At 40.6% G+C, this 24,085-nt stretch overlaps 1 protein-coding gene across 5 annotated transcripts in view; it reads left to right on the plus strand.

Moving 5' to 3' along the window:
* The window catches only part of SCUBE1 (signal peptide, CUB domain and EGF like domain containing 1), a 218,334-nt gene that overhangs the window by 143,157 nt on the left and 51,092 nt on the right, over positions 1-24,085 (plus strand). For all 5 annotated transcript variants that reach the window (XM_075443399.1, XM_075443432.1, XM_075443410.1 and 2 more), the window contains one exon: positions 18,931-19,053. In XM_075443399.1, coding sequence (XP_075299514.1) covers positions 18,931-19,053 — 123 coding nt within the window. The remainder of the gene's footprint in view (positions 1-18,930; positions 19,054-24,085) is intronic.

Here is a 24,085-nt window from a genome sequence, read left to right on the forward strand (position 1 = left end):
AGATTTAGATCTTCTGAGTGCAGAAGTGAGCAGGTTGGTGGAGTGACATTGATGCCTTATCAGCTCTTCTTGCTAATAAGTAAAACCTGGAAAAGGCTGTGTTGGGGAAATGCAGTGTGCACATATTCCTTCCTCCGAGTTCTGCAGGAAACAAAAGATAAGAGCAGTCAGCTCAAGTTTTCTCCTTTGAATTTTTGTCTCTTTACTCTCTTCGATTTGACTGGCCAACAATTTCTCATGTAGACAATTCATTGTTCCCTTTGACTGTAAAATTCCATCTGTGTGGTAAGAGCAATGGGTTACCTACTGGATGCCCTTTAAAGCATCTTCAGGGATCATGCAGCTGTGACAGCCTGTTTCTTGGGCAGAGTTTTCAAGTCCATCAAGTGTCACAGCATCTTCAAGTGAGGTTTTTCATAGAAGCATCATTTTAAGAGAGCTTATGTTTCTCAATACGGCAGAAAGACATGCCATCTCTATTAAAGGGAAGTAGAGAGACAGGGCATGCAAGAAAAGTTGAGAGAAATTGGAGGGATAATTAATATATTAATCGAAAAATTCAGTTGTGGTTTGAGCAAAATTATTAGTGTGTTTAGGTTGAATTTGGCAAATAATGTTGACCAAAAAGAATGTTTTTATTGGAAAGTCTACGTTTTTTCGGTCCTTTTTGGCATCTTCCTCTCTAAGACATTTTGTGTATTGCAGCTGCTATTTCGAACTATGTAGTTGCTTAGGTTCCAGAGGCTTAAATACAACGCAGAGAAACATCTGAACTTTTGAGTACTCCAAGGTGGACGCGGTAGTTTGTTAATCTGTAATTCTAGCTCACTTGTAGGTGATGTTCTCAGTAGTGCGCTTTCACCATACTGGTATTTTATGTAATTCTATGGCTACTTTTCTTCCTTATTTTTTACTAGGCAATCAGGTAAATTAAACAACATTTTTGTTTTTAAATTAACGAAATAAATAAAAAAATATTTTTCTAAATACCAAAAATTCCTGGATGGTTCTGTTAAAAAATCTGGACTAGTCTGTTTTAGGCATTGTATAGACATATAATGGGAAGAAGAGTTTACTGTCCAAAATGATCATAGGTTTCTGTTCAGTAGTTTGGAATTTCATGAACTGTTTAGTGTAGAAAAAAGACAAGTATACATACAAAAGGAATGGCAGTTTTTTAAGGAAAAGTATATCTGAACATGCTTTATTTGCCAAAAGATGGCAAATAAACCCTATTAAATGTAACTAATTGTTCTACACTGTGTTTGCAATATCATATTTCATATTGTATTGTTCTGTCATAAAAGCTGGGATGGATTTGAATCACAGAGTAGAGAACTCAGTCAGGACTGAGATTCTGGTATTTCTCCTGGCCCTTTTCCAATGTATCAGAGAATGGAGGGTGCAGGGAAGCAATTTCCAGGTAGTGCAAGGGACCTACCTTCGGCAGTTTTGCACATCAACCTCTCTCACAGGCTCAGTGGGAAATGAGAGTTCATTGTACCTCAACGAATCAAGCTCACTTTGTTAATGCAGAGTGCAGGCTGGTTTATATCAAACGTCCATAAAACAGGAAGGAAAAATGTTGTGGAGAAAGTTTTACCATGGAATATGTACAGGTAGCTGCGTAGGCCACAGCGGGAGATTGTTTTGGTTCCTGGAAGCTGAAAAAATCTTCTTTATCTCTGATTGTTTCTCCCTTATATATATTACTTATCTGCTCTTGTGGTGAAATAAGAGCAAAAGTGCTGTCTGTGGTCTAGTTAGAGGGACCTTCAGATGTATTAATGGCGGCTGGCATAAAAATTCCTCAACTTTGCTGTTCTTTACAGTCAGTCTCAAACTCAAGTCTTCCCTCCGCTGGGTTGGCACACAAAGGAAATTGCTCCTTTCTTACCTCCAGCTTTCCTATCAGCTTGGCTGTTAATAAGCCAGACCATGAAGGCTTTTGTCAGCTAAGAGAAGAGATACTTCCCAGGCAGAAAGAGTTCCATATTCTCCCCCTAATTAATGCAATTTAATTTCTCCCACCATTGTAACTAGGTGATCCCAGCTTGATGCCGAGTTCATCTGGCGCTGTCGATTATTGTGCGGCACATGACAACACAATGTAGTTTGCTTCCGTAAGTGCCCACCAAGTCATCCCACAGGAGTCAGCTAATGCAGGCGGAAAGGGAGCCAGAGGATTAAAAGGCACAGTGGCCCAGGATGGTTATTGCTCATTGCCTCCTACCCACTTTTTAATAACCCCTCTATTGTGCATGTCAGGGGTTCTGTGGTCCCCAGCTCCCTTGCTTGTTGGTTTCTGTGCATCCTTCCTGCTGAGCACCCTTCTCATGCATCCCACTGTAATCTGCCCTCAGTGAGAAGATTCACAGAATCACAGAATGGTTCATCAGTTTAGCATGATTCATCGGTTTAGCGTTTAATTATATTAATTACAATTTATGTAGCTGATAAAGCAGGAGACTCATTTGCAAAAAAAAATTGTGGGGTTCAAGAGGAGTGAAGTCAGACTAGATTAGATTTAGCACAGGTTTCTGAAGATTGTTGAAATCCCGCTGCCAAACTGGATCAAACAATAATGGGGCTGTCTGCCTAAGGGCAGCTACAGAAGGATGGGAGACAAGCTGAGCAAGGGAGCTTTCTGCTTGCAGGACTTACAGCAGAGAAGGACTAGGAATTACTGCAAAAGACGTCTGAGAGAGACAGGAGCTTTCTTTTTGGGTTCTCTAAGAAATGAATTAGAGCAAGAGGAAGGCCCACAGGCTTCTGGCATGGTGTAAAATGTAGGACCATGTGTCTGATGTGCTCCATCTCTGCCTCAGGGGTTTAACAAAGCAACTATGCCCGAGGCACTCTTGTGCCCCAGAATAATGCAGCTTCCTGGCGCTGTACACATAGATGTAGAGGAACTGCGCAGCACTTGCTGAATTCCTAGAGTCAAATGGCAGAGCAAATATCATTTTTAAGCAGGAGACAAGTGGCATAACTGGATTTCTAAGGGTTATGGAGCAAAAGCCACATCTCAAATATGGCTTTTCTGTAAACATCTATGAAGTGGCACCTAAATTTGCTGTGCCCCAGAGATGTTTTGTAATAGCAAGAGATGTATAATTTTGTTTAGCTAACTTTCTGTTTTGCATCATTTTCATAGGTGAGCTTGACACTGGGGTTTTGGGGCGGTAGATACTCAGCTGGGCTAGAACGTCAGTGGGTTTAGTAGCAATGTGATGTTACATTGATAATCTGCCACCAGCTGCAGCTAAATACAGCAGTATTAATTCATATGCACGAATAGATCTTTGCCGAGCCCAGCTGATCTCATGGACATATATTTTGGAGACAGAAAGGTCCCTGCACATTTCCACCTAGAGATGGGGAGTTTTATTTACTGTGCAACACTAAGCAAGCCCTTCTTAGCCCTCTGGCATATTGTTTAACTAGAGCGGTGTTACGCTGGGGTTATGTGACTGGATGCTGTTTGGGCAAACATTTCTTCTTCCTGCTGTCTCATTGTCATGGTTACCCAGCAATGTGCTGTGCTCCCTACTTCCTTGAAACAGGCCCCCATCCTTTGGCATTCAGATGCAGCAAAGAAATGTGGCACTTCTACGCTTAAATACTTGACCGTGCCACAGTGGGAGCATCAGAAATGCCTTAGCGTTGAATGGTTTGTCCAGTAACTCAACTGTGTAGCCTTCCTTATCATTAAGCAATCTAGAAAAGAAGAGCAGGAGCATAGAAATTAAAGAACGATTTCAGTCAAAGGACCAAATGAAAGTTTATTGAAATAAAAGGGTATTTTTGCATTGGCTTTATTAGTTTGACACAGCAATTGCTCTTTTTAATCTTTCTTAATTGCAGCATATTACAGCAGGAAAATGCATTTTAAATTATTTTTGGATACAAAAAAAGTGAGACCCTGAGAGTGAATTAAATTTTGAAAATGGAATTGTTTCTGTGAGGAAAGAGTTTGTTACAGAAAGAGTTTCAATGAAGCAAAAGATGTCATGTTTTGTTAAATATGAACTGAAAGGTTTCATTAAATGTTTAAAATTAATGCTTGACATCAGTTTGGTACCAGAATATGACTCAGATGTTGAAGGCTTTCCTCCCTCTTTACTCAGAACACACTAAGTAGAAAACTCACAATGAACAGTTTAGCTGGCCAATTTGGCTTCGTTTCCTCGCTACAGAGTATCTGTGAACAGTTATGATTTCCTCCATCATTCCATTAGTTGAAATTACTTAAAATTTGGTTTAGGCTTTTTCTCTAAATTGGATTAAATTACTAAAGCTTTTAGAATCGCAGCTTGTCAGTCCTGATCAATTCGTATGAAACTGAAAATGTTTCCTCTTTTTTTAGAAAGGAACACCAGAAGGAGATGCAGGTTATTTTTATCATTTATTATTAGTAAGATGCAGTTGTTAATCTGGTACATCAACTGTCAGCTTGCTTGAGTTATGAGATGACCTTTGTTTGACTGTGATTGATTGGAGAAGTTTCAGAGTAGTGTAGTTTTTTCACTGATTGCCTAAATGGGGAAGTTTTTGCAGTAGGATTGATGAACTCCATTTTTGTTTAGTTAATATCCCTGACTCAGCTTGTCTTTTTTTTTTACATACCCGTAGAAGTTTGACAGTAAAATTTATCCCTATGTGAGATAATCTCTGTAAAATATATGCATCAGACAAGTTTACACCAAGGCAGACAGAACTTCAGTGGCACATACAACCACATTTTTCACATCATAGAAGTGTCTCAATGACTTTAGAATCAAATCTACAGGTTTGGAGCAGATCTTCTGAACTAAGATTTGTCTCACGTAAGAGGCAAATGCAAGACAGGCACAAATGAATTCATATGAAAACTTTTTTACTTTTTGGTTTGGGCACTGTTCTAGTTTTCTTCCTTACCTATAAAGAGACCTCCTTGAAAGTAATCACCCAAATACAAAATTTTTCTGTGGCTGAATTGCCACAGAAAATTCTTAGGTTTCTGTTTAAGTGAGAGCATCATTTTACCAAAGGTATACATGACTTTTTCTTTAATGCATAAGAAGCATTAGAGAAGACATCAGTAAAGTAGCATGCTGAAAGGCAAACGAAGTTCCCTACTGAAGTGCATCACTTCAGTTTGAAAGTGCACAGCCACAGAATTTAGATATTTATTTTCTGCATTATTTCGAGGAATGTGTTGCATTAGAATCACTAAGATACCCTGTTGTAAAGCTGAAATCATGTTCCCTGTTGAATTCATTCACATACATCAGCATTTTAAATTGAAAGGAATTTAAATGATCTCCTCAAGAGTTTAAACTTCTAGAGGTTGCTTAGAGAGGCAAATCTGCTCATAGCTGCCTGACTACTCCTACTTGAGATCTGCAGGCTACTTTCTGTGCGTCTCCCATTAGCAGCGTTCTTTAGTGTGGTATCTGTGATACTGCACACAGTGAAAGGAATATTGGTTCCTGCTCTACATTACATGGCATTAGCATCAATAGGCGTTGTATTGGCACCCACAGCAGGTCACAGAATCACAGAATGCTCGGGGTTGGAAGGGACCTCTGTGGGTCACCCAGTCCAACACACCTGCCAAAGCAGGGTCACCCAGAGCAGGCTGCACAGGACCGCGTCCAGGCAGGTCTTGAATATCTCCAGAGAAGGAGACTCCACAGCCTCCCTGGGCAGCCTGGGCCAGGGCTCCGTCACCCTCAGAGGGAAGAAGTTCTTCCTCGGGTTCAGCTGGAACTTCCTCTGCTTTGGTTTGTGCCCGTTGGCCCTTGTCCTGTCGCTGGGCATCACTGAAAAGAGTCTGGCCCTGTCCTCCTGACACCCACCCTGCAGATATTTAGAAGCATTTCTAAGGTCCCCTCTCAGCCTTCTCTTCTCCAGGCTGAACAAGCCCAGCTCCCTCAGCCTTTCCTTGTAGGAGAGATGCTCCAGTCCCCTCATCATCCTCGCAGCCCTCTGCTGGACTCTCTCCAGTAGGTCCCAGGTCATACAAAAAGAGCTTCTTCCAGCTCACCTTTCTCCAGCAACATGATGATTTTTTTTAAGACATGTGAAGAGGTCAGTTTAGCTTCCTCCACGTTAGAGACTTAGGGTTTTTGAGAAACATAAGCATTATGAGCCATTAGACATAACGAGCCATTAGCATTTTCCAGTGCTCTCTCAAGTAAAAGGGAAAAACCATACGTGCAAATGGCGTGAAGGAATAAAGTCAAATGGAGTAAGTTGCTGGCGGTCATCAACTCCACTGCAGTTGGAGTGCCGCAGTACCAGCAAATGTCAGTGTAAATGTCAGTCGCAAGATTACAAACAGCAGTGGGTTTTTTGAAGAAGATGTCTGGCAAAGCCAGAAAGGGCAGAGCCCTGCTTGTCTTATTCCCTTCTCTGCTGATTGCATTTCCCTTGATAATGGCAGCACCTGAAATGGCCATTTACTTCTGTGGCATATCTTTAAGCTAATTTGTGTAGTTAATAAGAGCAGGTGCACTCTTAATACTGGTTCATACTGTTGCTTCTTGATGCTAGAGTAATTTGGTGTACAGCACATTATTTTTGTTAAAGTTCTGCTGATGCAGTGCCTTGTATTCATGGGTTGGTTTGGAAAGTAGCACATGGGAAAGGGTCCCTTTACCTTACTCTCTGTGAAAGGTACAGTGCGCAGCAGTGCAAGTGAGAGCAGCTTTTCACTTAAGGTAAGAAGTAGCTTCTCTTTGCTTGTTGCGCATAAATAAAGCTATCTGGGTTGGATTGCTCTGGGATATCCCAAAGCAATAGTATGCATGTTGTTTAGAGTCTGTCAGAAGTAACTAAGGGAAAGACAGGATTACTCCCAGTAGGCTTTAATTTACGATTTTGGTATCTCCACTGGAAAAAAATGCAAAACTTTGCAAATGGAAACAGATGGACATATACTGAGTGCTTAGACCCTCTGTGAAGAACGTGACCCATGCAGTTAGAACATTTTAACCATGATTCCTGGGAGTGGTGAGTGATACAAGGTTTTTAGGTGATCGCCAGATACACTTCAGCCTGTTTAGTAGAAAATTTCTCAGACATTTCAGAAAACTGAATCCTTGTGGGATTTCAAGTCAAGAACCTCAAAAAAAAGGCCTTGAAAATTGCTGTTTCATTTTTAAAAGACAGATTGTCACCCTCAGGCCTTTGTATAGACTGCTATCGCAATAACATGCTCGTAAGCACATGCAAATAGTCTATCCCAGCCTATAGCATAGCCACCTTACTTGCCTTGAAAATATATCTGAACTGGGTTAGCCATTCCACTTCCCATCAGAGTCTGACCAGTGAGGAATAAAGTGACTCTTCTTGATCTTAACAATAGAAACAAAATATGAGAAAAAAAGGATGTTAATACAGTAATGCAAAGAGGCCTGTGTTCTCCACTCACCTATGAAAGTCAAAGCAGCAAAAAATTCCAGTTCCTCTCTTGTTAACTTCTACCTTCTGTGTCACTCCCTCAGAAAAACATCCTACTCCAGAGGAATCAGACTGCCTTGATTTTTATCAACAGCAGACAGTACCCTGTTTGTCAAAGCCAGTTCACAAGCTGCCTGGAGTCAGGGGGTAGAATTTTAGAAGTTAGTTATTAAAGTATGTGTCATCTTTTAACCCTTGAGTGTTTACTGAAGTGGTTTATTTTGAGGCATTCTTTCTCCCTAGCGACCTTCTCCCTGCTTCTCATCAACTTAAACCAAAAGTAAACTTCTCAATAATCAAATCAAGATCTAGTTTTCATAATTTATTACACAGCAACTCTACTTCCATCAGATCTCTTACATGACTCTGCTTTTGAGCTCTAAAAACTTACGAGTGTTGGTAACTAGAAATACGTGCAAGTTCAAATACAAACACCATTTGAGTTTGCTGCTCTGTACATGTAAGCAAAGAGCGATCAGAAAATAGGAGGTATGATCACAAGGCACTACAGCCATGAATCAAAAGAGAAAATACCTTTGCCCTCTCCATGCTGAACACACGGCAAATACAAATCTTGTGGCTGAGGTCCATCTTCTAGCCTAAAAACAAGGAAAAAAACTATGAAAAACTCTTACATGTTTGCATGCATAAATTGTATGACGCAGAATAGAGAATGGACAGAGGAATGTCTTTGCCTTGCATGAGAAGTCAGCACCTAAATATGTTCATGAACAGGAGACTGATGTGAAGAATGATGGCAATTAAAATGTATGTCCTCCAGTAACTAGACTAGTGCTTTTAGGAGGAACAAAAATAGTAATTTTCTGTATATGCGATGCACAGATTAAATGTGCAATTAAATGTTCAATTAAAATAGCTGAATTTTCTTTAAGATGCCTTCTGACAAACAAGTTCTGACCATTTTCCAGTGCTTCTGCATAGTTAAAGCATCATGAGATCACAGGCCATTTTCAGGAAGCAGGCAGATAGCTTCATGGTAAAGGCGGATTTTTGTGAATCTCAAACTGCTCAAGTGATTTTTGGAAACCAACAGATTTTCTGGGTAGATGTTGCAGCAGCAGCAAAAGATCTCCCTGTCTCTTCCCCTTCCTAATACTCCTCCTCTTCCGACAAAGGCCATGTGATTAAGGAAATAGAGGCATTTGTGCCAAAGAGATGACCAACAGATTTAGGACTATGAAACAACAGATGCAGCTGCCTAACCAAAGACAAAAGTAACAAAAACAACATTAAATGAGAGGAAAATAAGGACTTTTGTTATGAAAACAGTGATTCTGTTCAGTGCTTGAGCACTGAGAACACAAACTTTGTAACCTGTTTGGGAAAGCACCGAGAAATCTGGGTTCTAGTGCAACCCAGTAAATGCTGCTACAGGGAGTTCTTTGACGTATGAATCAGCCATATGCATGGACTACGCTGCAGAGATAACAGGTAGGCTTGTAGTTGGTGAAAAAAGAAGATGCAAAGGAAATTTTCTAAATTTATTTGATAGGAGTGACAAGTGTAAGACTAAAATGAAAAGGGAATATTAAATAACAGAGGTAGTTCTGAGGTTGTTTTTGTTCTGGTAGCCTTGAGCGAGATGCAAGGCCACCTGTGTCCAGAAGAAACCTCATAAAGATCAGGACTGAGAGAGGGAAGACTGAGTAACTGATGGAAGAGCAATGGTCAAGTTCGGATTATCAGAAGAGCTGCTTGTTTTAGGAGAGATGGAGAAGACTAGGAAATCAGACTAGAGCACAAGCTCCCACGTAGCTACAAAAACATTTTCAAAGTAGCTGCCTAAATGTGGATTAGAGAAGCAAACATTAAGGCCTGTCTGTGATCGCCGTATTGCTGAGGCCACAGTCGTTTTATTGACTACATCATCGTTATCCAGTCTCAAGACAAAGAGCGAATAAGATCAACCCAATGTGAGGAAAATGGCGACAGCGTCTGGCAGGCAGCTGCAGCAGCTCAGTAGAAAGCTCGGTGCCATGTCCAGTGAGAGGGCCATAGTCATCTGGCCTAGCGCTGCTGCCTGGAAACAACTGTTTCAAGGCTTGAGAAGACTGGGAGGTCACTCAGAATGAGGATTCTACTTTTTTCCCCGCTTTTTGAAAGAAAATAGGGAGTTGACTGTTGTCAGCGCAGAGGCAAATCTGGCATGTGAAGAGATGACAGAGTGTCTGACCGAGGGGTAGAGGGAGGCACCGAGAGAGGAGAAGGTCAGCAGAGTTGGTGGTAAAACCGTAGATGGTGGAGGAGATGTTGCAGAGACAGAAAAATGCTGGTCACTGGCAGAAAACGCGTGGGATTTGGGGAAAAAAAGATAGAAAACTCTTGGTGGTGGATGGCTGCAAGTGCTCAGAAGCCTAGGGAGGGGATCAGAAAAGTGAGCAACTGGACACTGACTGATGAGTATCTATGTTGACTGGGCATCAGAACAGTGAATTTTAGATATATAGACATCATTTGATCCAGACTTGCTAAGAGAGAATTGAAGTTCCAGGCCACAGTGAGGAAAAACGACATTATAAACCCATGAGATTTAAAAAAAAAATGAGAGGACATGCAAATTTTAGATACCAACACAGGTGAAATTTGTCAGAAAGAAGAAAACGGAATGGAAAACAAAGAAAAAGAGAGTGTGAAGAGCAGAATCCAAGAAATAAAACTGCGGATAACATCTGCCTTCTAACTGTTGCTGCAAATTTATCTACTCCAAAATGTGAGTGAAACTTTCACTGCCCCTTCCCTATTTTTGGGGGGGATTGCTTTTTTTTTTAGGTTAAAGACATACAATTCATTTGTCTGTTGTAGACTTGTTCACGACAGACAAATATAATATAACAGATTATCTTCCATTAAAAAATTGCAGACTTGGGTCAGCTGCCACGTAACCCATTCAGCTTCATTCCCTCCCAAGGGTTCCATCTATCCCCACAAAATAAATTCACATGTACTAAGTTAGGGTTTTTTCATGACTGGGCAATATCCCTGTTCCCTGGAAACTTGCAGTTGTTATTTGTCTTTGTGAAGCTCCCCTGTGAAAATGCCAAATCCTTTATTAATGCTTTGGAGGGTCATATTTTGCATTTTAGTTGTTGAAAAGACCTTGCATTTATTCAACAGTATAAAGCTCCCTGAGGATCAGCAACCACAGTTTATTATGTAGAAGTGTGCTGTGCTTTCTGTAATTTAGGAGTTGACTAGTCACAAAATCATAGCTACCAACATTCAAAACTTACAGTATTTTTTTCATTCTTTTATTATTGCTTTTTGCATCATGAAATACAGCTTGTTTTTTATATGGCTGGATCTTGCTCTCAGTGAAGTATTTTTTTTCCCTGGTACAGAACTGATCCCTGGTTGGTTGAAGTAATGTCTTCAAAAAGTTTTGGAGGGTTAATTTTTGGTCACCAGCCAATTTTCTTTGACTCATTGTCAGCTACAGGGCATTTGGATTACCATGGGCTAATTGCACTCAGCTGTGCTTTTCAGCAGGCGTAGCCTTATCATAGGAAAGCTAGCATAATTTCAGTGGGATTTTAGAGAGACCATTGGTATCTTAAACTGCCCTTAATACCAACTTTATTTTAAAATTTTATTTAATTAAAGCAAACACATTTTTTAGAAGCTAATTGAGATTCTTGGAAACAAGCACACAACTTTCCTGTGCAGAGAACAATTCCAAGGGGGAAAATGAAAACAACTATGAGTAAAGGTAAATGGAGTTGGTATTAATATGCTAAGTCTAGGGATTCTTGTTTCTTGGTCTGATAGTGCACAGCTTGCTCATTTGCCTGTGTGCTCTTCATTGAGATTAAATGGAAAAACTGAATAATGTAAGACCAAGGCCTTGTGTTTTAGTGAGACCTAGTACAGAGAAGATACCCAGTGATGTCAGCTCCCCAGTTTTGACTGATATATGCCTTAAGAGACACTGAACTGACTCCTTTACTGTTGTCATTACTTGTAACCTTCAGCAACTTCTGCCTCAGCTCCTCCTGCATAAAATGCAGAAACATTAAACATAGAATTATTACAGTTATAGTGGCTGTGTGAATAATTAAGGTCCATAAGTTGTCAGCCCAATGTAATTGGTTAGTCCTGTACCAGCACTTTCACCACAGCCGCCAGGTCTGGATGTACTCACACGGTCACAGTTACCATCTGAGTTTCCCAGAGTCTGATGGACTGTGCTTTCCACGTGCTTTGTGAAATAGAGATGTGATTTGTGGTCCCTAAATACAGATGGGAGTCCTAACTGCACACTTAGATCTCCTTCTCTGGTGTTTTATAAAGAGCATTTTGATTGATAAAATATTACAGTAGGAGGAAAACTAACTTGGTTTTCTGGGATTCTTATGGCTTAGGGTGGGGAAGGGAGTGGTTTTTGCATTTAGCTCGGCCTAGACAGTAAAATACTCTTATCAGTCTATTTCTTTATGTCTCTGCTCCACGTTCTGGTGTAACAGCCTAAAACAGCTTGCACTGTTTGGGTTTGTGGCATTGCACTAACATGTTTTTAAGTTTAAAAAAGAATTCAGTGTTCAGCAAAAATTTTAAATGAAAAATCCTTTCTTTTCACATCAGATTTAGTAAATCCCTTCCCTTTCACAAATGAGAAATCAGGGCCTAAACTATTCTGACAGCATTTTGAAGTTTTTCACTTTTGAAGCTTTTTGTGTTTTATAAATCTAATTAACTGTAATAAGAAAATAATAGGACATAATGTTTGTTTTACAAGGGGATTGATCTCTTGGCAGCCTGGCAGACTCTTTTATTGATGGGTTGGTGGATAATGTCAGAGTGGATATGTCCTGGAGGAGAATAGCTGACACCTAAATCCATATGTGACAGATTACCATCTGTGTTGGAAGACGGGTTTCTTCGTGAAATTGCAAAGATAACAGGTGAAAATGGAGAAAGTGATGTGAGGGAGATGTGTTGAAACCTGCCTCAACCTTTCCATGCTCTCAGAGCATTTACACAAAGCTCTCTGTTTTGTGGGCAGCCTGTTTTCAGGATGAGGGAGATTAAATTTTAATTACACTCATTCCTGTCTGCCCAGTCTAGTTTTAATTCTGTTGATTAGGAAAATGCCTTGCCCCACAACCTAGCCATACAGCTAATTAAGCAGAGAACCTTCATTTGCTACTTAGTGGAACTTCATTTCAGTGATGATTATCATACATTACAATTAATTAGCACTGTGGGAGGGAAAATGAGGATGTCGCTTGAAGTGCAAAACTCCAGTTAGAGGTGGTGTAATACATGCCTTGTTTCATTTTGTAACTGTCTGATGGAAGGAAGTCACGCTACCCTACCTGCCTCAGCTTCACATTTGTTAAAGAGGAATTAGTTAAACCTCTCTCTCCTGCAGACGTGTTGTGTAGGTTTAACGTAATGAAGCTGATAAGCTGCTAGCCTTTGAAATCCTCAAGTAGAAGACAATGCATAAATAGAATTATTCCTCCCAGAAGCATGCAAATAATGTTAGAGGGAATGAACTGTGCCGTCAGAAGTGGAGTGGTGGAACAGCAGATGTACTTGCTGAAGTAAAGACGGCTATATGGTTCCGCACATGTTCACAGAATCTTCCAGGGCAAAACACTACTAGCATGGAACATGCTGCTCTATCGAACCATGCAGAAGCCCAGACCACAAATTAAAAAGAACTGTAATTTGACTAAATGATTTTGACAGTAAATGACTGACTCGTAATGCTTTGTTCAATTATAATAATCCATTTTAAAGTATTGGTCCTGAAAATGTCAAATGATAGTTACCAATACCCCATTATACAGATGAAGTAAAGCAGAGGAGTGTTACAACTTGCCCAAACTGCTAGATAAACTTACTGGAAAACTAGAATTAGGATTTTTAACTTCCTGTAAACGATCAGGCAGCAGCTGGCCTGATGTACCTTAATCAGATATCCCTGGCACACATTATTTAAGACACTGTGGAAAATGTTATTTAAAGTGTTGCAAGTGTAGCCTGTAGGTTATGCTTATGTTAATCTGGAGTTACTCAATATATTTCAAGTTTTATTGCAAAGTGGCAGGCAAATATTAAAATAGTTACAATCTGAGCATTGGTGGCTCTGGTAATATTTGTAATGTGGAACAACATGTGTTTTGTGCAAACCTGTGCTGATTGACACACTATCTAAGCAAGGTAAGGTAGCCTGTTGGGTTGTGCACTGGGCTCAGATTCAAGTGTAGATGAGTTCGTTTGGTTTTTTGTGCCTATATTTCCCCACCACTGACATGGGGTTAAAAAGTTTTGTGGCTGCTTTATGAAGTACTTTGTGGTCTGCATGCATCAAGGGACTAATACCTGTGTCAACAAGGCAACACTAGCTACAAGCTTTAGGGGACAGTGGTGATTTGCAGCAGCATGAGAAAAGAGAAGGAAAGAAAAGCAAATGAAAATTATGAAAGCATGGAAAAAGAAGAACTAGCGGACTAGCCCACTTTGCAGAAAATATGTCTGTATTGATGTCCACTGTGTGCTGGTAATAGCATTATTAATCCTAACATGCTGTCATTAATAAAAACAAGAAGGGTGTGAAATTTCCATAATTATTTTAGATTGATCTGGGAATATATTGTTTTCCTGGAGCTAGGCAGCATTTTAAAACTGCAAAGGATTAGACAGACACAATCAGCTCAAATATTTGTCTAGCCATTGAAGGGAGAAGCCGCACTTCCGCCTGTGATGGGGCTTTGGAAATCTCCATCTCCACCATTGTTCAACAGCTAAGTGAAGATTGCACGTTGATTGCTCTTTCAGTTGCCTTTAAGCAGCTTATGTGACATGTGAAGTTCTAAGTTGCCTAAAATCCCTACTTTTTAATTTGTTTTCTGACTTGTATGCAGCCAGGCAAACCTTTGTGAGTTTATATGCATACATGCGCGCACCCATGCACAGACACACACTCCCTGATCAGAACCAGGTCCTTCCAAATATGAATTACGCTGAGCAGAGCTTAAAAATGTGCAAGTGGAACAGGAGCAGTTATTCCCATTGATCTTCACAAGGACATGAAAAGAAAGATAACGGGCCGTGTGTTTCCGCTAACCAAACTGTGGCTATGCAACTTATCACAAAGCATCTGAGTTTCAGTTCCTTTATTTAAAGTTGAAAAGTTTTATTTGAAGCTGATGCCACTGCCTCCCTCATTTTGAGATCCTTAGAAAGCTTAGGATAATCATTTATTTCAGAAATATTCTGTTTATTCCTCCTTCATTCTTCTAAAATTATTGCCCCTTCCATTCTTCTGAAATTAGCTTTTGAGTGTCCAAAAGAACATGGAGAGCTTTGCGAAATAACAACAAAGAAAGGGCATTTTAAAAGAGTCCTTGGATCTGTGTGCCAAAACCATGACTTATTAGCAAATGCCACAAGGCTCTAGGATCACAGAAGCAGATCTGGAGAGTAGTCGTGCTTGACTTCACCAGAGCGTCTTGTCTTGATGCCAAGCCTTTGCTTCTGGGATTTGCTGCATGCCTGGACTTATATTTAACATGCACATAGAGAAGACAGCAAGTCACAGAAGCGGGAGTGGAACTTCTCCACTGTTTATGAATAGCAAGATGACCCAGGGTGTCTTTCTGTGTTCAGACAGACCCACAGCTTTTGTGATAGTGTTGCTGAGTTTCATCTCCAGACTAGTATCTACCATTGTTTTTTTCCCCAAAATATTACAACTTTAAGGAAGGGTTTAGCTGCCTTTGTGAAAATCATAGGTTTGCTTTGGTTTGAAGTGCATGGGGAAGGGGAATGAACCATTTTCAGGGCTCATGGGAGGCTGGAGTGCTTAGTTGCCTGTTATGCCATGCCTTCACTTGACATTTTTGACTAGCAAATTTTAATGCTTCTGTGGTTGTTCGTTGGTCTGTATTTTCCATTTCTGCATGTGTCCCATTTGTGCTGGGCACATCGCTTGGTATTTGTAGCAGATCAGCAGCTTGTATGAGCAAGGTATCATTTAACAATATTGACTTACTGCATTAAGAGAAATCCTTTGGGATTTCATTGCTAATGTACTGAAAGCCCATCAGACCTCCTAGTCTTAAATGACCAGCACATTGTCTGAACACTGATCATCAGGGCATTTTACATACGACTCCCCCATGGAGAAATACAGTTCTTTATATACTTCCGCATTCCTGGGGATGCAGGGGAGCAGAGCACTGCGGAAAGTTTGAGCTGTTCTTCTCTGACTTGCGTCATCAGTTGAAGAGGAGCCACTTGAGAACTACGTTTGAAGACACCACGTTTATGACTCCTCTACAGACAGTCTCAATAATAGCATGGGGAGATTTGTCTAAGTAATTTCAAAGCTGGTAGAGATACCACGATGTGTTTCCACTGTGTTCTCTTTCCCTACATGGTAGGCAGACATGCATACTCTCTGTGAAGTTCACAACAGGCACTTGACAAAGTTGGGTGCCCATCAATTTAAAGATAAGTGGGGCCTCACTTTCTCACACAGTGGAATCATTTATTTTCACACAGCTCATAACACAAATTATTTATAGCTATGGAAAGAAAAATAGCGGGGATATAGACTTGGTGCAATTTCTGTGATTCAGTTAGACATGGTACGGTTGGATGCTACTCTCTTTCAAGTGAAATGCAGCAATGCATTTCTCTCCATAGAGTGAAATAATTTTTACATGCCTTGTCAGTCTTGCTGTGGCCATGGAAAGAAATACAGTGAAAGCAGAGAAGTTGGCGCTGTTCGTGTTATTTAGAATGTTTTTGCAGCTAACAGTTTTGACCTCTATTCTGTTTTGATGGTCCTGGTTTCAAAAGGCCACGTCATGTTTTCCATACTTTCTTTTCCTGTGGACTCTCCCAGGCTTTACCCAGATCCTGGTTCAGGGTTATTCCAAAGAGTTGCTGGTGTAAAACTGATACACTGCGTTGTCAATGGAATTACAGTGATTAACAGCTTCAAATCTACCCTCTGAGGCCAGGAGTGTTGAATTTTTTGTCCCTTATGGTCTTCAGAGACCCTGAAAAGAAAGTTAGTGAGACTGGAATTTGGAATGTAACGTGTGAAATCCAGGGGCCGTGGTTTAAAACATCAATCCTTACTTCAGAATGGTGTTTGACAGGCTGCAAGTAATTTCTGCTTCAAGCAATCTCAGGCAGCAGAGTAGCCCAAAGGTCATGTTGTTCTTATAACAGTTAAAAGAGACCTTCTTCATGATGGATGGCTACTCTGTGTGCTTATGATGCATAATATATCAGTAATTTTGATTCACAATTCTGTTTGTCCAACAGTTTTGTCAGGGCAAGCTAAACTATAGTTAGGTACACCTGTGCTGTGAAAAAGGATGGGACTGTTGTCGTAATCCATCATAAGACCCCGTTGCACATAATGGAGCTGGGAGGAATCACTTCTACAACTGAAAATGCCAGCCTGCAGGAACTGGGTCTACAAGTCTTGTGTTTGCACTGCTCATCTTGACCTGTGCTGGTGATCACAGCTGAAACCAAATGGGTTGCTGCCTCATGGTATTATGTAGAGCAATCCTCAGAGTGTTCTTCACCAGATTTATCAGGTTGGGAGCCTAAGGTTGTCTGTTCTTGGCTGGCCTAATCACCAAAACTGGAGGACCACAGACAACAGACAAGACTCCTGGTTTCAGATCAGTTTGAGAATTTTGTTACCTAAGACAGAAAGATTTCAGCTGGCTTTGTGCAAAGCACTCAGGGCGTGATACCACCACAGCTGCTACCTACTGGTTTACCCTCATGCTTTTAATAGGACCGAATGCAAAAGTCACTCCTTTGCAGACCTAGACATGAAAGTAATAAGCAGTAGTATTAGTTCAGAGGGTCTCAGAGCAAATTTGTTTCCTCTTTGCCACAAATGCAACTCAGAAGCAAACCTTTATAACAATATACATTGTTCTTGCTTATTTGAGTACTATGTCGTCCTGAGCACGTTTCTGTCAATGTCAGTGCAGCAAAGTGGCATTTAGAAAAGAGGGCTGAATTTGCCTCTCAGCTATTAGAATTTCTAGATTTACCTTCTCACTCCTCTTGCTGTTGTTTATATTTTACACGCAGAAATGTGGCAGGAACCATACTACTCTCCCATGTCAGTAATCATATGTTTTCAAAAATAAATGACTGACGTCCACTAAAAGTCATACTAAATTCAAACAGTGTTTAAATGCACCCTTCACTCACCAGCATCATGCTGTCTTTGATAAATTTCCATCTCAACATACTAGCTCTGCTGGCACCCAGATTTACATTTTGCAAGATTTGCTTTTTAAATGGCCAGCTGTTACCTCAAAGTTTCAAAGCTCTTGTAGCAAGAGGCTGTTCAATAGGAAATGTCACTCTCTGCTCAGTTTTCTGAAAGATACGGTTTTCACTTCCAGAAGTGGGCAGCCAAGGCTATATGACATATTACTTCTTCACTGTATGCATCCCTAAAAAGAGCATTTTTTTTGCACTGTTCTTCTCCTGGGGAGAGAAAAAAAAAAAAAAAGTACTTTTTTCCGTTTTCAGATAAACGCGGATCCATGGTTTTATAAGTGGGGGAGGGTGGAATGATGCCCTGTATTTCAAATGACGTTCTGTGACATATTATGTACTTAATGCACAAGCTTTTATGGAATGGAAAAGGGACTGGTCATCTCAGTTCTTCAACACCTTTGGGAGAAGTTATAAGGTGGAGGAAGTACAATCACCAGTCTGAAATTCAGAACAGAGGTCTTGTCAAGTTCATCAGTGCACTTTGTATTCATTATCTAAGTTAGAGCCATTGATCCCATCCTTCATACATATATATGGCTTTCAAATAAAGGCAGTAGATGCTCTGCCTTCAGAACACTGAAAAAGCAACATTTCGCATGCACTCGCAGTTGCTCTTCTGTGGCACCAGATCAGAAAAGTTAAACACATGAAAATGGGTATTCAGCAACACTGTTTTCATAATGCAGAAACTAGCATATGACGCTAATTCCAAACAAAGGTATCCCTACATTTGTTTGTGTATGGATAATGGAAGTATTTTTTCAGAATTCAAATAAATTTTACTTCATGTTTGTTGTTATTTCAGTTTTTCATGTGTTCTCGGCTTTCAATAGTTCCTATGTAAGGCAAGGGATTAATGTCTTACACAGGCTGAAGTCTTCTGTCAGGCAGACCACCACAGTTACAAAGAAGCTTCCCTGGATGTTCTTTAACATCAGAGTGCCTCAGCTTGGGTCACCTGTTGGTTCCAGTTCTGAGAGAAATACCTCTGTCTCCAGAACAACTCGGAGCCCATAGCTCTCTCCTAAGCCTTGGCAGAAAGGTTTGGGAAGGGATACATCTGACCAGCCAGATTCCTAACAGGGACAGCAGCCTCCTTGGGGATCTGAGCAAACTCCTGTGCTCCTGCCCTGAACCACTGCATTGCTGTCATGAGCTCAATTTTTGCCCATTCATTCTTTGCAGACATTGACGAGTGCTTGGTAAACAACGGCGGCTGTGACCATTTCTGCCGAAACACGGTTGGCAGCTTTGAGTGCAGCTGCCAGAAAGGCTATAAACTGCTCACAGATGAACGGACCTGCCAAGGTAACACCTCATTTGTTTTACTCTTTGTAGTTTTCCATGGATTTTTTTTTTTTGTAATTAAATAATTTGTACTACAGATTTTAATCTTACTGTCAAAGGAGGTAAAGTTAGAAAAGCCCTACCAGACTTCCATTTTCTCAGATGGGCTTAGAAGATCTTTGGAAATGCTTTGTTTCAGTGTTTTTAGTAATAGGAGTGCCAGTGTCCTGCTGAAGTGGGAAAATCCATGTGGTGTAGTGGAATAGGCTGAGGCAAAGAACCCAATATTCAAATCCTCTGATTTGCTATAATCTTAATGGGACAGAGGCTGATCTTATTTACACCGGAGTCATTTGGAGTAACTTATTGGAATAGAACATTTGCAACATTTAAACTGAAAAAAGAGTGTAATGTGTGAGCTCACCTTTGCCTGACAGAATCTCTTTATGGAGGGGCAATGGAAGTGTTTTGTGAGAATTCAAATGAAGTGTCGTTTGTATTGTTTGCTGTGCATGTCATGATTTGTTATCAAAGTCATATGATCTTATGTATTCTCTGACTAATTAAGTGCATACTGATTTCCAGCTTAAGTACTTACCATGTACTTTTGCAGAAAAGACACTTTAAGCATTTGATCTCCGTAACTTTAAAAGCCTCCTAGAAAAGGCTACAAAGATGAGCATGCATCATTAGAGAGAGAAGGGGAAGGAGGACATACTCAATTAAAATTTTGTGCAGGAATTGCCTTTCTATTAATATAAATTATTTGCATGGGGTTTGGACACATAAAAGTTATGAAGTCCAAAACAGCATTAGTATTTTAGAGCTTTTTTGTTCAAAGAGAAACCAAGGTCTGAAGATACAGATGTCATTCTGAAAAATTTCCATTGTGTCTCATCGGTACTTCCGTCATCTGAGAAGCCTGCTCCACCCTGACTGTGTGTGATTAGACACAAAGGAGTCAGTGCAAGGCTGGCTTCAAGCTGGGACAGGATGGGAAGAGTGGACAGTGGCACAGTTAGTGCCACATGAATAGGTAGAAATAACACTGTAGGATCATAGGATCATGTCAGACTAGGGTAAGTTGTCAGGTTTTGATGCACCTGCTAAAAATAGGGACAACATGCTAAAAAGAAACCTCCTCTTCATGAGCTATTAAGAGACAGTTAGGAATACTTTCTGGTTCATGAATTTCATGTGTCGTGACACGCTCTTGCTGTGGTATGAATTAGAGGTTTCACCACTGGAGTCACTAATTACACTAGTGAAAAACTCAAGAGAAAAGTCAAGCCCTGCATGCTTGTTAGGCAAGAGCTGGTGCAAAATTTATTTGTTCATTATGTAAAGTCTTAATAATAGGCTTTGAAAGCTACCTATAAATAATCACATATCTATCATGATAATAAGAAACTAGAAGCAGCTCTGTAGATGTTGTTCAACTGAGTTTTGTTTCTGTGCCTGGGCTACTGAATGAGGGAGTCACTGGTAGCAGTACCTACCATGCAAGGAATGAAGCAGCAGCTGATCTTCTCTCCCTTGTGTGATTGGACATGGAAATATGAACATGATCTGACCATCCTGCTTTTTCCATTGTCAGTGAGCAAGGGCAGGCACTCTGTTTGCCTCTACATGGTACTTTGACTGATTCGTTAACTGCAGCTTATCTGTTGCTGTCACAGAGTAGTGCAAGCCCAGAGAGTTTTTGGGCTGGAGAAGTTCCTCCAGTTCCAGAAACACTGGTTTTTTGTAGTGTGAAATGGGGAGGACAAAGTTACTTCCTGTTTGAAGTCTGGGGTATTTGGGCCCCAGAGATGGATTGCAGCAAACATGGCATGATGCCTGCTCCGTGGAAGGAGCGCTGTGATAATTTAGTTCCTGTCTGGTGCTGAAGGTGGTAATTGGTGCCTCATGTAGTCAGTAGACCTGCTAATAAAGAAAGAAGGAGAGTGAATATGGATCAAGATATCACTGATGTATGAATCACCTGTGCTTGCTTCATTGTCTGCGAAGAGAATATAGTTAGTGGAAGTGGTTACAGCTATTAATGTCAGGTCTGACAGAAAAATGTGGTTTGGGGTTAGTGACTCTGCTGGAATATCAATCATCCACGGGTTGGTTTTTTTTTGTAACAGCTGGTCAACACTGACCACAGAATGTTAGTGAGAGATTCAGGGGAATTTAGTTTGGGCATATTAGCCTTTCCAATGTGTGAAATAGAAAAGTCTAATTTTATTTATAAAAGATGCTGTTGTTCATGTTACATCTGTTGTTTTGATTCATAGTAGAGTTTCTATGACATATGATCTTGCTATCAACATTGCCTTTCTCCTTTGGTTTTCATTTTTAAAATAAAGATTTCTTTCAGTTACGTATCAACATGTTTACCACATGCTTATTTAGGACCGTAGGCATCTACATTGTTTGGGGCTGAGTCCTATTTAGTTCAGGTGGCCTCTCTAGTGTACAGGGAGTTCATCTCCAGATGAGTTCACCACTAACATCAAGGAACAGATTCTGCTAACCTTAAGCAAAATGCCCATGGAAGCAGCTGGTAAGCTTTCCCTTTCACGACCTGCAGCATCCCTGGGCAAGTCTGTGGCTGTGTCTGATTCACAGGAAAGAATCAGTGAAGAAGAACAAAGCTATGGAGATACAGTTCATGTTAGCAATGTTTTTCAAGCTGTTGAAATACAAGTAAGCTGTTGCTGCATAACTTTCTTCATATGATTATTCACTTCAGCATGAGGCAGTTTTACCTGTTTCAGTAAAAAGGTTCCTTCATATTCCATGTGAAATTCTGAGGTTGTCCCACCTCATGTCATTTCCTCAATGTCCTTTCATTGCAGACCTCAGAGGCTGCTTTAAGATTGCAGGGAAATTTTATCAAAGTCTCAGACTTTGTTCTGGTTGTTTGCAGAGCTACCACCCATCGTACAAAGCGTCTTACACACATTCATACTCTCTGTGAAGAGGGAAGTATTTCTCAGTTTTTCAGGCAGGAATGGTGATGCCAAATATAGCAGCTCGCCTAAGATCACACATATGAATGCCTGGACATCCTGGAGAATAAACCTCCAGTTTTTGTGACTCTGCCCTCTGTGAATCTGCCCATTACAAGAATTTTTTTCTCTCCTGTGTTTGTGCTCATGCCCGTATATGAAAATTCATTGGTTTTCAGGAACTCTGAAGCTTGCTGCTCGCTTGGTGCCACCAGCTAGTCACCGTGCGTGTAGGGTGCCTGTGTAAGCAGCCCTTGCGCTCTTAAAGAGCATTAAAATGTTTCGCTTTTGTCTGTTTGCAGCTAAACCATTTTTAGCCCTGGCTGCAAAGAAAACCATTGTCAATTACAGATTACTTCTGCCAGGGAGAGGTTCTCATGCTGTGACTCCTTGTTACACAAGGAGAATGAGGGGGTTTCCCTTCCTTTCCCCTCCCCTGCATTCCAGCCATTTAGAAGGAAACTTATTTGTAACCCAGAAGGTGAATCCACATTGCCCTGCCAGTGAGATTGGGGAGGCTGATACTGCTTTCCCAGAGTCTCTCTTTTCACAAAAACTTAAAAATAGATTTTTTTTCCTCATTTGATGGTGATAATCACTGTATGACAATACCAAACCCACCTATTGTGTGTTATTTTAACTGATCTCTTAAGTCTAAGGTATTGTAAACTCTTTGATACAGGAAGAAACTGTTGGTTCTGTTTGTATAAACCTACCAAAAGAGGCCTACATCTCCTTTGAGCATGCAATGCAAATAACATAGCTGTATTTATAGCAAGGAGAGCTTGTGTTTGTAACCTTTGTGGTAATTAACAGCAGGACAACAACTCAGATTAGTTTTAGAACCACATCAGCAACAAAACAGCAAGCAAGACTGTTTAAAGCTGCAATGAATGTGTGTAAGCGCAGACATAATTACCTTAATCCTCAGCCAATATGAGTTTTAAAGCCAGTTAGCTTAATTGCTTATTCAGTTTCTGTTTGTTGTGCAGTGATCTCGAAAAAAATTCAACAATAAGCACCCTCTCAGCTCCACTCAAGTTCAAGCTTCGTTAGGCACCCAGAAAAATGTGTGAAATTCTATCATAAATAATTTTCTGTTCCTGCTGTAGGAATTGCCTTTTGCAAAGCAAGACAAGGAGAGCCAGCACATACATTTGTTGTAACTCTCTCCAGGGAGTGGTAGAGTTGGAAAGAGGAGTTACATTCAGAAGAAAACAGTGCTTTTAGTGGGAACATCCAGTGATCAGCATGTAATACTTCAGCCTGCTCAATCTACACTCTCACCCTCTGCCCCTCTCCACCTCTGTCTAAAATAGAGCTAAATCCTCCTACGCTGAGGAATTTAAACTTTTGCACAGGGCAGTTCAAGGCATTTTCGTTGTTCTAGTCCGCTTACAACCTCCCAAGCAGGCTGAAGTGGGGCTTGATGATTGCTAGATCTCACGGACATGATATTCAGCCATAATACAGTGTGCCCAAGTAGCCTTTTCACCAGCCATTCAAATTGACACGGCCACTGTAAAATGAGATGATTGTCCACCTGAAGAAAGTGCCTCTGGGGCATGTAATTCAGTGATGCAAGTTCATACAACAGAAAATCCCAAACAGAATTTGCTGCCTAGCTTCATGATATATTGAATTTTCCCTCTAGTGGTTTTCTGTGGGCATGTTTTGCTAGAGGTCTGGGATTTTTTGACACTACAAAGCTATTTAATAGAAGTCCAAGTATAGCTGATTTGAGGGTTTTTTTCCTCTCGTTACAAGAGAAAGATGTGAGCATATCCACTATCACATTTGTTTATTTGGAGTTTTCTTTCTCTTTTTGAAAATAAATGTGTTTCTTATATGCCCCACTGTATCGCCCCTTCCTCTCTCCTCAGCTTCACTTCCAGACAAGTGTTCCTCAAAAACTTGGTGCTCATGGAGTCGAGCAACTGGAAGTAATCACTGGAGCCAAGGATACTGTGAGCAGACATTGAGGCAGTTTTCTTAGTAACTCTTGCCAGCATATTGCAATGCTGACCGGCAGAACACCTCAAACCTTGCCCAGC

Source organism: Opisthocomus hoazin, chromosome 1 (assembly GCF_030867145.1).
Source record: "Opisthocomus hoazin isolate bOpiHoa1 chromosome 1, bOpiHoa1.hap1, whole genome shotgun sequence".
NCBI classification, from domain to species: Eukaryota; Metazoa; Chordata; class Aves; order Opisthocomiformes; family Opisthocomidae; genus Opisthocomus; species Opisthocomus hoazin.